General features: G+C 32.5%; 3 protein-coding genes across 4 annotated transcripts; 1 reads left to right on the top strand and 2 right to left on the bottom strand.

The window, feature by feature from the left end:
- Positions 1-785: 785 nt before the first annotated feature.
- LOC114381911 (WD repeat-containing protein VIP3-like) lies at positions 786-3,704 on the bottom strand. Its single transcript, XM_028341135.1, has 2 exons — positions 3,278-3,704; positions 786-1,551 (listed from the first exon to the last, which is right to left on the bottom strand). The coding sequence occupies exons 1-2, from the start codon at positions 3,614-3,616 to the stop codon at positions 925-927; spliced, it is 966 nt and encodes a 321-aa protein (XP_028196936.1). The 5' UTR covers positions 3,617-3,704; the 3' UTR covers positions 786-924.
- A 1,196-nt stretch (positions 3,705-4,900) lies between these two features.
- Positions 4,901-7,638, top strand: LOC114381912 (UBP1-associated proteins 1C-like). Its single transcript, XM_028341137.1, has 6 exons — positions 4,901-5,096; positions 5,201-5,275; positions 5,586-5,716; positions 6,462-6,915; positions 7,163-7,276; positions 7,367-7,638. The coding sequence occupies exons 1-6, from the start codon at positions 5,010-5,012 to the stop codon at positions 7,427-7,429; spliced, it is 924 nt and encodes a 307-aa protein (XP_028196938.1). The 5' UTR covers positions 4,901-5,009; the 3' UTR covers positions 7,430-7,638.
- An 827-nt stretch (positions 7,639-8,465) lies between these two features.
- LOC114381913 lies at positions 8,466-12,864 on the bottom strand. 2 transcript variants are annotated; one of them, XM_028341138.1, is made up of 6 exons: positions 12,651-12,864; positions 11,965-12,034; positions 10,774-10,884; positions 9,908-10,034; positions 9,720-9,837; positions 8,466-8,840 (listed from the first exon to the last, which is right to left on the bottom strand). In XM_028341138.1, exons 2-6 carry the CDS (start codon positions 11,972-11,974, stop codon positions 8,772-8,774), a joined length of 435 nt encoding a protein of 144 aa, XP_028196939.1. In that variant the 5' UTR covers positions 11,975-12,034; positions 12,651-12,864; the 3' UTR covers positions 8,466-8,771. The 2 variants fall into 2 exon arrangements, with proteins under 2 accessions (XP_028196939.1, XP_028196940.1); XM_028341139.1 differs by lacking the exon at positions 12,651-12,864 and adding an exon at positions 12,601-12,632.
- Between the last annotated feature and the right edge of the window lie 4,046 nt (positions 12,865-16,910).

The raw sequence follows: 16,910 nt of genomic DNA, 5'->3' as shown, positions 1-16,910 counted from the left end.
CTAAATTAGATTACTCATATTAAGAAATTACATTTTGTCATAGTTTAAAACAATCATAATAATAATTTTAAACTACCACAAAAATATATTTTTTAATACCAGTAATTTAATTTAGATGATATGATTAATGAATCAATTTTAAAAAATAAATGATTAAATTAAAAAAAAATTAAAAGATCAAATCTAAATAATAAATTAAAGAAAAAAATTAATTTAACCTAATACAATTTGACTTAAATGAAGACAACAATACGTCGATTTTATTTTCTGGCTACAAAGTTTTGAAATAAAAAATTTCAACGTGTATATATTGTTTGATTTGCTTCAATGAAAACTTTTTATAAAAAAGATTATCCGTAACCAATTTTGTAATGATTACCCAAACGTACAACGTTCTCATCGTAACAATCAACGGGAGATTTGATGCTTTCCCCATACGGCTTTACAACCATTACCAGACCAAATTAGTAGCAAGTAATACTACATATTTAAGTAATGCGCTGTCGGCTCGCAATTTTGCTAAGCACGGTAACTTGAAAGCATCACCTTAAATAAGATATTATATCTCGAGAAATTAATCTCTAATTTTCAAAAGGAATTTAGCACCTCAAGAAATTAATCTGTAGCTTTTTGCTGGAAATATCCCAGATTTACCAAGAAAAAAAAAAACTCTTGCCCAATATGATACTACCTTGCCGATTTTGCAGGCTGATTTTGTTTCAAGAAAAACTTGGTTGGGCCTTGCAGGATGACATCTATTTTTGCTGGCTATCCAACATTGGTAATTGGCAATAAATAAATTAAGACGGGGAACAAATCATAAATAAAGGATACAGACATGTACAACCATGCATTTTCTCCAATTCAAAAATTAATTTGCAAACAAAGCATTTATGAGTACAAATACGGCGCGCAATATCTAAATCAGGAATAATCATACAGTGATATGCTCTTGTCATCTGATACACTAGCAAGTCGAACACCTCGCACATCACTCCCTCCAGGTGATCTAAATGCCACCCCCCATACCTGGTCTGAATGGTTGCTCATTGTCTGCACAGATGCCCTCATGTTAAGATCCCATAGCCTTACAGATCTATCACTTGAACCTGTAGCAATGGCCGCCCCATCTGGGCTCACGTCCACACACAATACCCAACTAGCATGACCTGACATGGTCCCAATTAAAGCTTTTCCCTCAGCATCATACATGTGGACGTTACCATCATCCGAAGCAGTAAACAGCAGCCTTGGATCATAAGGAGAATACACAAGAGATCGCACAGGCATAAAGTGACCTTCAAGGTGGTGTAAAAATTTGGCACGGGGCACATCAAAAACAGAAATGGTGCCATCCATTGAACCACAAGCAAGTCGTTTCCCATCAGGACTCCATGCAATGGACAGGACAAATTTCTTGCTGCCACTTTTGTCTGTGGGCTTCTGCCCTTCTGGACGAGGAATTGACAGAGTGGCAACAAGTTCCCATGAGGAAGTGTCCCAAAGCTTGACTGATGCACTACCTCCGCCAGCAACTGCTAGAATAGCACCCTGAAGGGAGGGGACTTTGGTTGATTAAATATGTGGAAATATGATAAAAAGGTTTAAATTAAAGACTAAGGATGAAATGCTCATTTGCCCTAGTATCACAAGGCATCAAGGCAATGAATGATTTCTACTACACTGCAAATTCATAGTGGAACAAGTACAGTTTCCATAGAAGGGCACATACTGACAGTGAGTCAACAGAACAAGCAAATAAATAGTTTTAGCAGTTTGACGAGTACGAGCTGAGTAAGTCCCTTTATTTTATACAATAATGAGCTATATGGGGATTGAGATTTCATGCTTATAGTTTAGTTGCATACATCCTTTAAGAATGTTGATGAAAAATATATGGATGAGTTTTCTAATAATTTTTTCACATAAAACTCATCCCTGAATTTTTCACCCCATTTTTAATACATCAAAGAATATTTTACATGACCATAGAATCAAACATTTGCAACCATCAAAGCAATCATGATCCTCCATATTACAAAAACTTTGCATCATAGAATATGATAGTAGTCAACAGAAAAAAAAAAGGGCAAGTGAACTGAAGATATAATATATAACTGCAGAAGAGAAACACTGAACAAACCTGCAGTTGGTACAAGTATAAGTTAACCAATCAAATTCATGAGATGTTGAACTTAAGCACACAAAATTGCCAGTGCACGGGTGCCGACAAAAACAATGAAAGAGTCAATTTCAACACTTGTCGCTATCTCAAGAAAAAGAGAAAAGATAATTAGTACAAAAAATCAGTTACGAAATAAAACGAATAAAGTGAATATAATGTACAGACATTTCATCAAGTGATTTTTCCTATTCAGCACATGTATGGATGTGATTGATTGGTCAAAAAACTCTTTTGCCATTTTTCGTATAAATTTCTTTGTACTAAATAGCTCTTATGCAAGAAAAATTAATAAAACTTCAGCCAGCATGTATGGTTGTGCTTGGTCAGTCAAAAAACCATTTTGTCTTTTTTCGTATAAGTTTCTTTGTACTAGATAGCTCTTATGCAAGAAAAATTAATAAAACCTTCAGCCAACATGTATGGACGTGCTTGATTGCTCAAAAACTGTTTTGTCGTTTTTCGTATAAATTTCTTCATACTAAATAGCTCTTATGCAAGAAAAATTAATAAAACATGCTTTCACACAAGGGCAATTTCTACTTGTTTTGAACTTTAATAAGCCTATTCCCACAAAATATCTTAAAAAGTGGCAGGGTAGGAAGAAAAACCTCTCCAGCAAACTGGATGCATTTGCATAAGAATGAAATCTTATCTGTGATTAAGAAACATCACTTCATAGATCATAAGTTTCAGCTTTCAACAATCATTGGTAACAAACATGTTGCAAATCGCGACAAGCATTTAGAATGTAAATAATAAAAATTGAGCCCTGTTATAGCATACAGGTTTTTCACCTAGCCTGACCTAGGGTTCACGAAACATGCATCACAATCATAAAAAAAACGAAAATTTGCAGTTGTCCACCATCTTTAACATCAGAATTATCACCACATGTCTTCATAAAAGATAAGTCAGCATAGCATTTTCATACACAACAGGTTTCACTCTCAGTTGATGAATTTTCAGTTTTTCTGTTTTAGGTTTTCGGATTAGCACAATCGTTGTGAAGTGTTACGAATAATAAGGCCGGTGGTTGTTGGAAAGAATTGCAAAAGGTAAAGACAGGAAAAAGCCCTATCCTATTATACATACCTTGGGATCGAAGCGCATTTGCCAGACTTCAGAGGGAGGAGCCTCGAGGGTGGCGATGGTGGCGTTGGAATCGACATCGAACACGCGGACGAAGCTGTCGAGGGAGGAGGAGGCGACGACGGAGCCGAGGGGGTGGGCGGCGACGGAGGCGACGCCGAGGCAGTGGCCGGTGTTGGTGAGCTCCAAAACGAGGTCGTCGGAGCGCCAGAGCCTGACGGTCTCGTCGAGGGAACCGGTTAGGAGGAGCGGTGGCCGGTTGGCGGTTGCGGGTACCCATGTGACCGCCCACACCGAATCATCGTGCGCGTTCTCCACCGATTTCAGTCCACTCAGCTTCATGCTAAATTGTCTCGTCGCAAACTCAACTCTGCTATTGCTATATCCTCTTTCCTCACTTCACTTTCGTGCCTTCAAATTTGGTTGACTCTGATGGGCCTTACTCTAGTAGCTGCTGGGCCCATTCACATCACCTTTTATAAGTTGAATATTTCCTTTTTTGTTTTTTTTCCTAGGTCAAATACATATGTGTCTTCTTATTGCTTGGTCAAAAACCTATCTCACTTGTGATGTATTATTATCGCTAATTAAAATATTAAAGTCGAATATTAATTTTTTTATTAAATAAATCATTCTTCATATCGATGTAACATGATTTTACATTATTACGTCAAACATTTGAGATGTTTGTTATGTTTGGACATTAGAAAATAGGAATTAAGATAGTACTACAAGGATTTGCTGCATTGTTATTTGTTAGCTTAGCTACGTAACTTCTCTTCACCTGTAAATTTCTAAATACCATAGTTTGTTTTGAGTGAAAAATTATACCTTAATTGGATTTTGTTTTATTTGCATGTATTTTGATATTGACCGTTCATATTCAGAATCACACGACTAAGAGAATACAAAGGTTTCTTTTGGTCCATTTTAGGCCTTAGGAGTAGCTCCCTTATTATTTATAGTACATCTGATGTGATACAGTGGTCCATAGAACTAAACAAATTCGATAAGACCTCATAAAAATTATTAGATCACTTATATTATTGAATATAAAATATTAACAATTTATATAGAATATATGGACATTGTAAAACAAAACATTGTTAATAATAGTTTTAAAAGTCATATTTAAATTGATTTTTAATTGGTTTACAGTACACAAATTTTTATCGTACTAGATTATCTTATTTAATTACAAATGTAGATTTATTGATTTTTATAATGATTATTTTAAAATTTATCCTAAATTGATTTATAATATTTTTTGGTACAATGACGAAAATAAACACAAGAAAGACTAACCAACAAAGGCTAGATCACGTAAACAAAATCTATTTATATTGATTTCTAATTGGTTGTTAATAAAAAAACTTTTACATTTATTGTGCATAAAAAATAAACTCAAAATATTGATAGATTTTAATTTTGATATATTATTTGTAAAAAAAAAACTCCACTTTCAATCAATTAAAAATCAGTCCGTTTAGGAAACAAATTAGGAATTTACAAAGTATGGTGCACTCTTTAGTTTTTTTTTAAAAAAATAATTATGATCCTCAAGATGTTGAATAAAATAATAAACGCAAATTGATTGGAGCTAGGGTACATTTATAATTGGAGCGAAACAAAAAAACCCTAACCTGCTCTGTAAAGGCTTAAACCCCAAAGTTGCACAGTCCTCACGCTTTCTGGGTAGCAAGTAGCAACACAACCTTAAAGTTAAAACTCAGATATGGTTTGGTTTCAATGCGAAGATTGCGGAGACAACCTCAAAAAACCCAAGTTGTCTAGTCACTTCCGAACTTGCTCTGCCTACAAAGTTCACATCCAAATCCACTTGTCACTAATTCTTCTCCACAACCTGTTTCGAATGGCGATGCTAATATTTTTTTTTTCTTCTGTTGATTTATTTATGTTATGCAGTTGTCGTGCATTGACTGTGGGGAAATATTTGGGCGTGACACCGTTCAGGATCACACGCAGTGTATCACAGAAGCGGTGAGTCTCTCATTCTCACTTTCTTGTTCTTATTTTTTGTTATCTCGGAAATGAGATTTCTAATCTATCAATTTCTACTAATGGGCAAAATTTTTTTTCTGATGTCTCACTTTTATTATGATCACACTCTCAGGATTGAACTTATCTAAAGTGAGGGGGTGCATTTTTAGAGGATAAGTTCACTGAGGCTCTCTTCTTACTTTAGAGGAGCCAAATTTGTATTCTTTTGGCAACATATTGGATTTTCATACAAGTCTTAAAAATATTAATCTTATTTGCTCAACCTCCTACATTTTACTTTGAATTCCAGGAGAAATATGGACCAAAAGGCCAAGGCAAAACTTTGAACGTTGCAACTGCAAACCCTAATAAGGATAGCAAACAAAGGCCCGACATTGATATTAATGTGGGGTTATCTGACCGGCCTCCTTGGTTCTGTAGGTATATAATCTATTGGATACAATTTCTAAATTCTAATACCATGGTAGTCACTAGTTGTTAGTCAGCGTATTTATAGTACAGAGTAAATGTTGATCAAGATCCTGCATTATATGTTTTAAAGGCTACCCGAGAGAAAGATAATTATCAATTTATCATGGTCATAGAATCCAATTGCAGGGTATGGGACTTGAGTCCCACATTGTAGAAGTATGGAATTCTAGTGTGTGGTTTATAAGGCCTCGGGGTCTCCAACTACAATAGCTAGCTGCCTAGATTTTGTAGTGTGGTTTTCCCAAGGTTCTTATGGCATGGCTTACATATATGTTTGGATGGGATTTAGACTTCTAAGTTCCTACTCCTTGCATTTGAGTTGCCTTATTATGTCTTATGGGTTCCTTGGATCGTCAAGGTCTTAAGTTTTAACCTTTTCTTTTTTTTCTTTTTATCTTTATGTAATGTAAATAATAGGTGTAAAAGGGCACTAAGTTTAATGTGCCTTTTGTTACTGAAATATGCAAAGTTAAGATGACAATGGGTACGCTACTACAAACTTTGCCCTATTCCCATGTAGGTGCAGCAACTTCAATACTTGAGACACATTTTAGAAAGTATGTTGTAGTAAAGAGTGGGAGATTAATTGTTCTTGGCCATTGTCTGCAAAATCTTCACCAAGAAAGATTTTTTCTTATATTGTGTCACCCTTATGGTGTTGTCTGATTTATTATACTCATTTGTGGGTTTGCAGTCTTTGCAATACGAAAGCTACAAGTAAGCAAACACTTCTTCTCCATGCTGATGGAAAGAAACACAGGGCAAAGGCTAGAGCATTCCATGCTTCAAAGCAACAACCAGTTGAGGCAGACAAATCTACCACTGATGCAAAGGTTGCTGTGGAGACTGCTCCTAATGATGATGTGAGAGATGGCAAAAATGGAGGGCTGCCAAAATTGCAAGAATCTTCTGAACAAAATAACTCAAAACCAGGGAATGAAATTTCATCAGCAAAGAAAAAGAGGAAACTTGAAGCATTGGAGGATGACCGTATTAAGAAAACCAAGAATGACACTTCAGTTGACATGGGAAATGGAGAAGTAATTCAGGGTGAGGAAGCAACAGGAGAGAGCAATTTGAAGAAAGAACGGAGTGCTGTCAAAAATAAAATTAAATGGAAGAAGTTCATCAAATCAGCCTTGAAATCTGTACGTGTTTTGAATTTCAGAATGACATCCTTTCTTGGTTTGTGATTGATTTATGTGCTGTTATATTGATCTTATCTTTTTACTGTGAGCATAAGATAGATAGAATCAATGAATTTTAAGATGGACTTAACTACAGCTACAATGACATCTATAATGAGCTTGCTCAAAATTTGTATTTTTGAATGTTGCTCCACACATCTAATTTCCTTAGTGCACTTAAATGTACTTATTTTTTTGTTCGTGGCAGCATCCTGATAGAATTTTGAAGATGAAGAAACTGAGAAAAGTTGTCCTCAGAGCACTGCAGGAATGTGGCATTGTAGTGGATGACACTGAATTGAGTGAGGCGCTTGAGCAGAAGGTAAGCCGATCTAATGGATTATGTTTTTGTTAATTTTTCCTTTAAATAATTATAAATATTGGTATCCTTATGAAAAAATTGTGTGGACAGATCAATTCCAGCTCTAGATTTGCAGTTGAGAACAAGTATGTGCGATTGCTGGCCAAAGATTGAACACTAGTTAAAGTTCTTATGACTAGTAATCCATGCAATTTTTCGTAATTCTCTTGTTGCTTGGTAGACATTCATTCATACAAAAAAAAAATCCTCATAAAGAAATTTTTTGTAACGAATACTTCATTGCTACTTTGTGCAAAATTATTCAATTATTATCTTGTAGAAAAACCAAAGAAAAGATCAAGGCAGAGAGATTCGTTTGGTTATTATGTTGAATTACTAGCAATGAGTTGTAGAATCTGCAGAACATGGTTCTTAAATCTTATGTGACCCTATGTGAACTCTTTTAGACGAGTTTAATAATCAAGTTTTACTTTTTATTATGTACTTTTTAACCGAGGGTAAGTTTCATTTTAATCGGGATGTTTATACTAACTTCCCTTGAGGTTAGTAGTAGTTACACCTAGATCTTGCTTGATTTTAGTATTACGCTTACACACATTTTATATACTATTCTTACGTTTTAACTTTATTTTTTTTTAATTTTTTATTAAATTTATGCATATTTATTTTGTTAAAATAAGTTATAGACCAAAAAGTTCCAGGGGTTACTATACACACCATGCAAATTGCTGGTACATTTGGCATAATTCACACAATTTTCATTTTTCATTTTGTCCTATAAACAAATTAATTATTAGATCAAAATTAATTGCTATAAAATTTATTATCTAAATTTATATGTGTATTAAATATATATTATAAATTTCAATGTTACATATAATAATATTAATTATTTTATAATACAATTGTATTATTAGTTCGATTGGATAGAGTTTCCTGTTAATAATTTATGGAAGAATAAAATAAAAATTGCATTGATTTGCTGGATGTATCAGTACTTGTGCTGGATGTGCGTAACAACAGTCAAAGTTTCATGTTTTGCGGCCCACATGAGTACATGACCCGTCCTTATATGAAGGACAGAATGAAATGATTAGCAGTGTGCATCAGTTATCTTGCGTTAGTTTTCTACCTTCGAGCCTTGCACCTTTCATATCTATAGGAGAACATATATAATAGCACTTCCACATCCAAAGGGTATAAATGAAATAAAATTAATAGTGATTTTGGAAGATTCATAAACACTCGTCAAAAGATTTCTTTGAGTATACATCAGCTCAGAAAATAAACAAATAAGGGATATGGCGCATTATCTTCTCTCAACTTATGGTATAGCCAACAGATTTTCTTGCTGTGATTTACTTCACCAACAATATATGCAAGTCTTTTTCCATCTATTTGAAGTTCTTATATACATATGTCCAATTGTTTCTAATATCCCGCCGGAATTGATTCCAAATGCTTCTACTTCTCAATTTTCACCTTTGCATGTGAATTAGACATAGAGGTACCGTAACACAAGAATTACTCCAATCATCAGCGACGCTACCGAACACACTAATGCCTGCAAGTTTATCACCATGCTAATTTAGACATCACTCAAGCAAAGTGATATGCAATAATTCATAATGTCTGCAATGCAGAAAACGAACTTGCGCAGCAAGAATAATACGTACAATCAAATTGAAGAGCAACCTTGACTTTATTCATAGTAAAACTGTTCGAGCTCATTATGCTTGATCAAGTTATAGTTTTTTTGGTTTATATCTCTCTTAGCGTGGCCTATTTAACAAGTTGAACTGGTAGGCTGTGGCCCGATTCCCAAAACCATTCAACAAAAGAAGTTTACTAAATGCCGGTAGCATTGAAACACATTTCGAATGAGTATGTTTGAATAAACTTTTCTGTAAACACTAATATAAGAGAAAAAAAAAATACAAAGGTAAAAAGAATTGAACTCTTACTCCAAGTCAAACTTTTCTGTAAATGCTTATATAGTGATCTTGAATTTTTATAAAAGTTCTTCCATCTAACTTTTTCAAAAGTTGAGGTGATAAGTAGATTTTAACTTGTAAAAGAAACTCAATTCATTTTAACTTGCTATTTCTGTGCCCTCTTATCAGTGCTTATGAAAAGGTTTCCCCAAACAGGGCCTTGTCATTTGGCGTGTTTACTTGTATATATAATTCATGTTCATAAAAAACTAAAAAGTGAGGTTTTATCCGTGAAACTTGCCCCATAAACTGGAGTTTCTAAAGCTTTCTTGTTTATTTTAGCTTGATCCAAGCTGAGCAAGGTAGTAAGTACTGGCCTCTGGTCAAAACAATCCTAGTTGACAGCAGATTTTATAGTGCACAACGTTGTTAACATATATAAGGGTATGCATGAGCAAACAGACACAGACAGATAGACAGAAAGAGCTGAGAGAAAGGGGAGAGATTACAGCAATTGCAGAGGCTCCCAGCCCTGCTCGCTCCCTAGGATCCTTCCGATAGTGATTTCCAAAATAGAGAATTGTAGCATAGAACCACATAGGAGGGCATAGAAATCCAAAAAGAAATCTGCAATTCAACAAACAGCTGTGAGACAAGATGAGGCAATTGGGGAAGATAGTATATTAAAATTACTTACGAGAACCATCCGATTCCACATCCAAAAAATGGAAGGGGCTTATCATAAACTCCCGTTTGGAAGACCTCTGGGTCTCTAATTAAGGCATACTTTCCTTTTCCATGGCCAGCTGCATCTGTTGATTGTCCTGCCACAGCCATAAAATTTGTTAATATTTTGGGGAAGAAAATCGCGTTGAGATCAAGAGACAACTGTGAAAAAAAAGAAACTTTGATTTGTGCAGCTGTCTTTATCAAGTTAAATTAGTTAATACAGCCCATTATCACTGGACTTGTTATCCCCAACCCTATTCTTGACCTTGTTTTTCAAGGAGGAGGTGCTGCTTGGACAAAATTTATGCATATTTGTCATGGTACATAGAATAGTACGTTCTTTAAACTCTAGTAAAGGGACAACTGGGTCGTGAGATTGAACTCAAGGACAAAGGGTAAGGTTCTGAAGGAAATTATCCATAATTCTATATAAATATAATGGAAATAGAAGTCAAGTGTCACTGAAAATGTGATGCAGAAAAAAACATACAGTTGCATCCATCAATTATGCGAAGAGAGCTCGTTCTTTATGATGTAATGCAAAGGAAAAGGCAGAAAGCAACACAAACAAAAAAAATAACCTCCAAAATTGTTAAATTTTGAACAATAGATGCACTAAAGTAAGATATACTATTCAGTAACATATATCCCTTGCCGCATCCCCTCCCTCCCTATATAAAAAACAAATGGAGGATGATACAATTCCATTGGTGCAATCAGCATATTAGTCATTGTGTACTAATAGATCCAATTTTATAATAGAATACTTGGAAACAAATAGTAAAATTATATATTTTGCATTCCAGTATATAGACATATCGTTAATATTGTTACCTCTCGAAAGGTTCCGAGCAGATGGCCTCAAAAGATCATGATGCTTATCAGAGACTGATCTAACCAACTCCACATTGGTTCGCAAATCAACAGTCTCTTCCACCCTTGCATCTGCAACAACAAAGGAAATCTCATTTCACGGCAAGCAAGTGCTTTATTTCTTCTCGAGTTTCAATTCCCCTACTTATATCACGAATGCAGTTATATTCTACAAGCATATTAACATGCTAAGCAGAGGTGACAAAGCTTGTTCCTATGGAAAACCATGTTTTCCTTGATAATTTGATTTAGGTTTAAACAAGATTTTGATCCCCACAATTTTCATTCATTTGGGATAGTCCTTGTATATATACATATACATCTATATATTCTTTATTGGGATACGGTTCCTATATTCCAACCATGAAGGTTTTGGTCCCTTAGGAGCTGGTACCTTAATAAGTTAAAACTAAAAAGGATCAATCCATCATTGTAAACAGGGATCAGCGCCTTAATGAGTAGAAAACTACAGGGTCCAAAATCCAAATGAGTGGAAAATATAGGGACCAATATGTAAACGGAAGGGACTAAAAACCCACATGAGTGAACACATAGGAACTAAAACCTAAAAGAGATACTCAAATTGGCGAAAATTCAGGGACTACAATCAACCTTAAACCTCTAATTTATGTTGGTGCGAGTATATTACAGTCTGATGACAGAATACACGTCCTCTCTCCATGAAAGCTTATTACATGGAGGTTAATTCTCACAATTTGGTCACAAGGAACAAATTATATTATGAAACTCTTCCATGCTTTTGGCAGTTTATTCATAGCTTGTCAAATGTCAATTGTAATGATAATGTAATTCTAACTGTGACATTTAGAACCGAAAAACTTAATAGCTCACTTATCCAAACAATGGTAATTGATAAGCGATGTGATAAGACTGGAAATCAAGTAGACTGGAGCTAACTAACATATTATTCAATATAATTGTTTGGACTTTGCATAAATTCTTGTACCAACTTATGTGATAACTTAAAAGGATAAGTATCAGTGTCAGAATAGACAAGTCAGGACAGGATGTTGTGCATATTGGAAAAAAGAGATAAATAATGAAGTAACATTTACAATCAAATAAGTATATGCAATTGTACTTATATCCATAGGATTTTGTTGGCTAATAATAAGAAAAATGCTAGAGTACCTTTATCCATGGATTGTGGAGTTAGTTTGCACTCTCAGGCCTCCAGCAATTCAAACAACGCTCAAAATCCCTGTTTGGAGAAATCCATCATGTTAGATAAAAAAAATGATTTGTGAGACTAGCATCTTTCCACTTACAAACAGATAAATCAAAAGAATATTTCAACAAACTCGCCACTAACAAATCCGAACAGGGAAGCAAGAAGGCCTCCCATATTCTTAGAAATATTTGATGTTTTCCTCAAAAACCATACATAATCTCTTCAGTTTTCAGTAATTCTAAGAAATTGGGAAATTCTACTTTATTCTTGGTTCCCAGTATAAGCATGTATGAGACCTAAGCATTCGAATCAACAAAACCGTTCTCGTAAAAAACCAAGAGCTTCTTAATTAAGATACAACACACCCGCAATTCAGAATTTCAGCTCACATAAAACGCATTGAAATTTTAATTCATGCAGACAATACAAGTAAAAAACATGCCAAAAAGGGTGATGGGCAACAACCAAAAGAAAGAAAAATCCCTGAATCTACCCAAATAGTCATCAAGAAAAAAACAAAAAAAAAACTTGGATCAAGGAAATAAAAACCAAAAAAGAGAGAAACTTTATCTGCATCAGAAGGAAAACTGGAATACCCATTTAGATAAAAGAAACAGAGAATTAGGAAAATTGAAGAGATACTGGCCTTTGAAGGAGTCCTACTGGTTGGTCAGAAGAAGGAAGAAAGGAACAGGAAATAATAATTAAAAAAGAGAGTCTCTTTGTCTTTGCATTCGATGGGTATTGAGCAAGAAAAGTTGGTGCTGCTGCTTCTTTTCTAATTCATCTGTTCGTGGCGCAAGCGCAACACATTCAACAATTCAAAGCTTGACTATGCTGTGTACTTGTGTGTCTATGCCTCTATGGGTCTTAAGTTAATTATGAATTGGATAATAAAAAATTCAAGAGAAAAAAGAAAAGAATAAATGATGTCTTTATTTACAATAATTGAAATTGTAGTTGCGGGTTAAGACAACTTTAAAAAAAATAGCATATCAATTATTGGAAAATATTTTAGACATCTTTTTAATTTTAATTAAAAGTTACCCTTTATACCTAAATTTCTACAAAATAAGGAGGTTGCGGTTATTTATGCAGATTCTTTGGCTGCTTCGCGTGTTTTTCTCTGGCCTTTGTCTTGTCTACGCAATCTTTAGTTTTGCATAGTTTTATTATTTAAACATTAAACAAATAATACTGTAAGAAATAGTATATATAATTACTCGTATTTATTTTTCATCTGATCTTTTTATATATAAGTCTAAAACATACTTTTTAAAATAAAAGGTTAATATTTATTATTAATATTTTTTACATAAGGATGTTTTTTACTAATATTCTCTTCTAGGGGCTGTTGCCCCTTATTCACACAAAAAAAAATGTTTTTTTTAATAAATCGCGTCCAAAGAAGACAAATTATTGAACAAAAATACTTTTGGTTGTTGGTCTGTGTCTGGCTGGCTTAGTGGTTATGAAATTATATTTGTTCACTCTCGCATCATTTTTTTTTTTACAAATTTAAATTTATAAAAAATGATATTAAATATTCTTTCGAGGAAAAATTAAATTGAATAACCCATTGCCGTGGCAATGACTGCATCTGAGCTAGATGGCCTGAATTAGAGTAGTTTCAAAATTGAAAAATTTTCTTTTCAAAGTAAACTGCGAATATGTCACGTAACAGTTATGAACTTTAAACAAAATAAATTACACTCAGTTTTTTTTTTTTTTGAAGTATACGCTCAGCTTTGCTTATTAAGAAAGGGTGTCATTCATTAGTGAAACAATAAATTGTGTAAAAATCATCATATCAATGAGCTAGTATCAAACAAGGCACGTATGAAAGAAAAAGAAAAAAAAAGTCATTCTGTTTCTTATATTGTGCACTCAACAATACATGAATTAAAAACATAATTGATATTTTTTTTATTCATATTAAAATTATTTTATTTCATAATATGACTTTTGTTATTATAAAAACATGAAATATTTGAAAATTAACTATAAATAAGAGTATATTAATAAGATAGCAATTAATGTTACCTAAAACTTTTAAGTGGACAAATAAAAACAAATATTTTTTATTGTAAAAGTAGATAAATAAAAAAGAGTAGTAATCTTAATCTTTAAATTATAGATCAGAACTAAAATATAAATAATTATGTAATTTTTTTTTTAAAAAAAAACATCTGACATTAGTCATTATGATTGTAAGATAAAAATTTGTTCTACTTACTCTTATAATAAACAACGAATAAATCTAGTAAAATTATTAGAAGAGTTAACCTTAAGCATATAACAACACATTAGGTTATTCATTGTATATTAGGAGAATAAACTTGTAATAATATGTATATCTCAAAAACATTGATTCGACCAATCTCTCTAGTTAAATTAAATAAAAAAATGTTAAGTAGCTAAGTTTCTTTTATATATATATATATATATATATATATATATGTGTGTGTGTGTGTGTGTGTTAAATTAAATATACAAATGCTATACTATAACAAAGGTTGCTATTATAATATATATTTGCTAGATGATTAGATTATACTCTATAAAAGAAATACTAACAATATATCCTCTAACATACTCTTTTAAATATATATTTTTATTAACTAAAATTTATTAAAATTATAATTTTTGATGATTTTACTATCATTTAATATTCTTTTTTATTTTATAATTTTCAATATATTTTAACTAGCATGTTGCATCTCTAGTGATTCGGATTCGCATCCGGCAACGAAAATATTTGGGCTTTTTCTCTAATACCCAACATCGTAGACAAGGGCCCAAAACCCACAAGTAATACTTTGGGAAAGCCATATCCACGATTGGATTGGCCCGGGAGCAGCAGATAAACTTCTCAATGTTGCAGGGGAAGAAAATAAAAATAAAAAATAAATTAAACATATATTGATTTTTTATTACAAAATAGATATTGATTTTAATTTATTTAAAAAAATCCTCTTTATCTTTATCCCACAAATGCATGTAAAATTGTTTATTTTAATTTATGCAAAAATTTAGTTCATTCTCAGCTCTTTATGTTTCTCCCAGGAGAACGTGTGAAAAATGTTTATGGCAACAATCATTTAAAAATTCGATTTTCAATTTCCTTGCGTGGAACAGTCATATATGTGGTTGAGAGATGAATCGAAAAATATATGTGATTGAGAGCAATTGTTGAGCCTTTTGCCAGTTTTCATCGATCGAACTTTATTACCTTTTTTTCTCTCTCAAGTGGTCAGTAGAACAATAAATTATTTAAGTATTTTTTTAAAGTATTAAATAATTATTATTTTAGTTTCTAAATCAATGTATTTTAATAAAATTTAGGATTTTTTTTTGTTTTAATACTTAGAAAACTATTAATATAATTTATTTTTGTCTCTCTTTTTTTAGATTTGAGATTGAATCTAGTGATATCCTCTCCATGAAACTAATTCTTTAGAAAATAGAGTATCAATTAAGGAGAATTTTCTTTATCTACATTTTTTATTCTATTAACATAATTAATCAGAAGTTAAACTCCATATTTATGACACCTTAGACAATCTTCAATAGTGTTAATATAAGAAATTTAATTTATGTCACATTAATCTTAAGCAATTTAATTAATTTTCTTTCTAATATTCCTATTAATAAATTACTTAATTCATAAATATTTTATTTTTCTCTCCTATGTTTGATATATAAAGTTAAGCAACTCACAAGTAATACTTATATCAACAATTATCTCCAATTTTAAGTAACTAAAAATCATGTATAACATACAAAAATAATATTTTTTTTTGTTAAGTAAACCATCAACTAGTTCTCGTTATAGATGTTCTTATGAGTATTATTATTATAATTTTAATACTTATACAATTATTTCATTATTTTTTTATACTTTAAAGATTATATTTAAGAGAAAAGGTAACAGTTAAAACATAAAATTGATGGTTACTTGAAAAAATAGACATTGTGATATGAAAGTATAGTGGATATGAAAAAATGAATGACATTTTCGTATTGCGTTGGAAAAGTGAGTTGACACCTCCTGCAGTTAAAATTCCACAAAAGTGGGACCTAGGCTAGGCTAGGCTAGCTATTACAAGGTCATCATCAAAGTAGGAAATAAGGATATTTGACTAATAAGGGTTTAGGGGTACTTGACTAATTAGGTTACTTGATTAAGTAGGATTTAGGGGTGTTTGAAAAATTAGATGTTTAGGGTTACTTGAGAAATTGGGGTTTATGTGTGTTTGACTATTTCAGATTTATGTGTACTTGACTAATTAGGGTTTTGTGTTACTTAACTAATTAGGGTTTATGGTTATTTGACAAATTAGACTTTAGGGTTACTTTGCTAGTTATGGTTTAGGGGTATTTATGGTTATTTGACAAATTAGACTTTAGGGTTACTTTGCTAGTTATGGTTTAGGGGTATTTCAAAGATAAGGGTTTAGGATTACTTGACTGATTGAGTTTTAATGGGTATTTGACAAAGTAGGGTTCAGGGTTTCTTTACAAATAAGCTTTTAGTGGTATTTGACTAATTATGATTTATTGTACTTGACTTATTAGGGTTTAGTGTTACATGACCAATTAGGGTTTAGGGTTATTTGAAAAGATAGGGTTGCTTGACTAATTGGGTTTAGGGGTATTTGACAAATAAGGGTTTAGGGTTACTTGACGAATTCGGATTTAGGGGTATTTGACTAATGAGGGTTTATGTGTAGTTGAGTTAATTACGGTTTAGTGTTACTTGGACAATTAGGGTTTAGGGGTATTTGACAAATTAGGGTTACTTGACTAATTAGGGTTTATGGGTATTTGAAAATTAAGGTTTAAGGTTACTTGACAATTTGGGGTTTAGGTGTATGTGACTAATTAAGATTTATAGGTACTTGAC

This window comes from Glycine soja, chromosome 13 (assembly GCF_004193775.1).
Source record: "Glycine soja cultivar W05 chromosome 13, ASM419377v2, whole genome shotgun sequence".
Classification (NCBI taxonomy): Eukaryota; Viridiplantae; Streptophyta; class Magnoliopsida; order Fabales; family Fabaceae; genus Glycine; species Glycine soja.
The sequence above is the reverse complement of the archived record's forward strand: the minus strand, read 5'-3'. Positions and strand labels throughout refer to the sequence as shown.

Excerpts from the sequence above, each read along its gene's own strand:
- LOC114381911 (XM_028341135.1), bottom strand. The coding sequence starts at position 3,616 with ATGAAGCTGAGTGGACTGAAATCGGTGGAGAACGCGCACGATGATTCG. Across the intron at positions 1,552-3,277 it reads AAATGCGCTTCGATCCCAAG|GGTGCTATTCTAGCAGTTGC; the intron begins GTATGTATAATA and ends CCCTCCCTTCAG.
- LOC114381912 (XM_028341137.1), top strand. The coding sequence starts at position 5,010 with ATGGTTTGGTTTCAATGCGAAGATTGCGGAGACAACCTCAAAAAACCC. Across the intron at positions 6,916-7,162 it reads TCAAATCAGCCTTGAAATCT|CATCCTGATAGAATTTTGAA; the intron begins GTACGTGTTTTG and ends TGTTCGTGGCAG. Across the intron at positions 7,277-7,366 it reads GTGAGGCGCTTGAGCAGAAG|ATCAATTCCAGCTCTAGATT; the intron begins GTAAGCCGATCT and ends TTGTGTGGACAG.
- LOC114381913 (XM_028341138.1), bottom strand. Across the intron at positions 10,035-10,773 it reads TGCTCGGAACCTTTCGAGAG|GACAATCAACAGATGCAGCT; the intron begins GTAACAATATTA and ends TGGCTGTGGCAG. Across the intron at positions 8,841-9,719 it reads TGGGAGCCTCTGCAATTGCT|GCATTAGTGTGTTCGGTAGC; the intron begins GTAATCTCTCCC and ends ATAAACTTGCAG.